This window comes from Symphalangus syndactylus, chromosome 1 (assembly GCF_028878055.3).
Source record: "Symphalangus syndactylus isolate Jambi chromosome 1, NHGRI_mSymSyn1-v2.1_pri, whole genome shotgun sequence".
Classification (NCBI taxonomy): Eukaryota; Metazoa; Chordata; class Mammalia; order Primates; family Hylobatidae; genus Symphalangus; species Symphalangus syndactylus.
The window spans coordinates 113,649,095-113,651,620 of NC_072423.2; the positions used below are offsets into that span (position 1 = coordinate 113,649,095).

Here is a 2,526-nt window from a genome sequence, read left to right on the forward strand (position 1 = left end):
TGCTTTCCTCTGCCTGGAATTCCTGCCTCATCCTGTATCTGTAAACCCTACTCATCCTTCAAGGCACAGCTCAAAAGTCACCTCCTCCAGGAAGCCTCTCTACTCTCCCAGGTAGAAATGCCCTTCCCTTATCTCTTTACTCTCAATGTTCAGACAGTACTGTGTTGGCTCACAGTGCACCCTCCTAAACCAGCTGTAGGTGGCCTGTGGAACAAGGTTCTCTATAAGGTGCTCCTGGCATCCTGGGAGGCAGTTTGTTTTGTGAGGGACCTGAACACCTCTGCTCCCTGCCCAGTCACGTGACAACCAAATGCCCTTTCACATATCCGGACACCCCCAAAGGGGGCAGCCCACCCTTGGGAGAGAACCACAAGTGAGGCTTAATAAAGCATTTCTGAAAAAAATGATTAAGTGAATGAGTGAATGAATAAAGTGTTAGAGAGAGGCTGGACTGGCTTGATGAGGGGTAAGGAGACCAATGAGTCAGGCTCTGGGTGGGGGTCAGGGGACTCCCTGAGGTCAGGGTAGGAACCATGGAGAGAAACTGGGGGCCATCAGAGGGTGGGCCTGGAGGCTCAGGAAGGCAGAGGAGTCAGCTGCCAGCCCCCTCAGCCCCTTTAGTTTCTTAATGCCCCCACCTTTATAACACAGCTCCAGCCAGAACTTCTCCCTGAACAGCAGACTAGGACTATGGGCATGCACCACCACATCCGGCTGATTTTTGTATTATTTGAGGAGACTTGGTTTTGCTATGTTGCCTAGGCTGGTCTCGAACTCCTGGCCTCAAACGATCTGCCCCCCTCAGCCTCCCAAAGTGCTGGGATTACAGGTGTGAACCACCACGCCCGGCCTAGTTGGCACCTAAATCCTGGTTGGCACCCATTGGTGGGTAAGAGGAGGGGAAAAGGGATGCTGCAAGAGGTGACTCGGGAGTGAGGTTGGGAAATGGGCAGGTTTGGGCTGAGCAAGATAAGTCGAGACCCTCAGATCCTCTCCCACAGTGAAGAAATTGATGTTCAGCTGGCAAAGGCTACTTCCAACCCTTGCAGGCCCACAGAATGCAAATGTACCTCATTCACGCCACATCACTCCCTTGCAGAATCCTCCACTACGAAAAAAGAGTGCTATCTGGCCTCTTCTTTGGTAAAGGCGTGCAGGTGTTGGCCGCGCCCTCTGAGCTGGGATGAGCTGTGCTCCCAGTGGAAGCAAGGGAGCCCAGCTGGAGCCATGGCCAGTACAGTGGTAGCAGTTGGACTGACCATTGCTGCTGCAGGATTTGCAGGCCGTTACGTTTTGCAAGCCATGAAGCATATGGAGCCTCAAGTAAAACAAGTTTTTCAAAGCCTACCAAAATCTGCCTTCAGTGCTGGCTATTATAGAGGTGGGTTTGAACCCAAAATGACAAAACGGGAAGCAGCATTAATACTAGGTGTAAGCCCTACTGCCAATAAAGGGAAAATAAGAGATGCTCATCGACGAATTATGCTTTTAAATCATCCTGACAAAGGAGGATCTCCTTATATAGCAGCCAAAATCAATGAAGCTAAAGATTTACTAGAAGGTCAAGCTAAAAAATGAAGTAAATGTATGATGAATTTTAAGTTCATATTAGTTTATGTATATGAGTACTAAGTTTTTATAATAAAATGCCTCAGAGCTACAATTTTAAAAAATGATTTAGCACAAGCTAAATCTCAAAGCCTTGGTATAATTTTCTTGTTTAAATTTGGGGATTTTAAATCAGATTACAGTTTAGAATATTTGCATATTATGGGCAAGCACACACCATCTGAATAGAAACATTGTTCATTACTCATTTAGCAGATAATTTGGGACCTATGTCTACTTTTCAAGGCAAAGTGAAGATGACAGTCCTTGCTCTCTTTTATTTCATGCATTAAAAATAGTATGATAAAGATTTCAGAGTACAGGTCTGGTACAATCACAGTTCATTGCAGCCTCAACCTCCTGGGTTTAAGCAGTCCTCCCGCCTCAGCCTCCCAAAGTACTGGGATTACAGGCATGAGTATTTACATTGTATTCAGCTAGCCCCTTAAAGGTACTGACCATTTATAAATTATTCCTTCAGTTGGCTATTTCTTGACATAAATCAAACTTCTGCAATTGTTATGATTAAGCTTAAACACTGTTAGCAAAACTGAAAACTGAAATGTTCTCAATATCAACATATTTAATTTGGACTCTAAAATTTATACACTAATAAATTTAAATGATGTTTAAAGGCAAAAAAAAAAAAAAAAAAGTGCTACCTGGCCTCATCCAGGTCTTCTGTGGGTCACTAGGCCCAGCCTCTTGGATCCTGCACACAATGGGACTGGGTTGGGTGACTTCTCCCAGGAAACTCAGGGCCCATCTATGGTGGTCAACATCACACATCACACAAGGTCTGGGGAAACTGGCCTTGCAAGATGAGGCTGGCCTGTAGGACCAGCCACAAGGGCCTGCTTCTGGGTGATGCTGATGCTGCCTGTCCATGGACTACATGTTGAGTAGTGAGGCTTTAAA

At 45.8% G+C, this 2,526-nt stretch overlaps 1 protein-coding gene across 1 annotated transcript; it reads left to right on the plus strand.

The window, feature by feature from the left end:
* Positions 1–1,143: 1,143 nt before the first annotated feature.
* On the plus strand, positions 1,144–1,918 carry LOC129482865 (mitochondrial import inner membrane translocase subunit TIM14). Its single transcript, XM_055279370.2, has one exon. The coding sequence runs from the start codon at positions 1,228–1,230 to the stop codon at positions 1,576–1,578; it is 351 nt and encodes a 116-aa protein (XP_055135345.1). The 5' UTR covers positions 1,144–1,227; the 3' UTR covers positions 1,579–1,918.
* Positions 1,919–2,526: the final 608 nt, after the last annotated feature.

Coding starts and splice junctions, on each gene's coding strand:
- LOC129482865 (XM_055279370.2), top strand. CDS start 1,228: ATGGCCAGTACAGTGGTAGCAGTTGGACTGACCATTGCTGCTGCAGGA.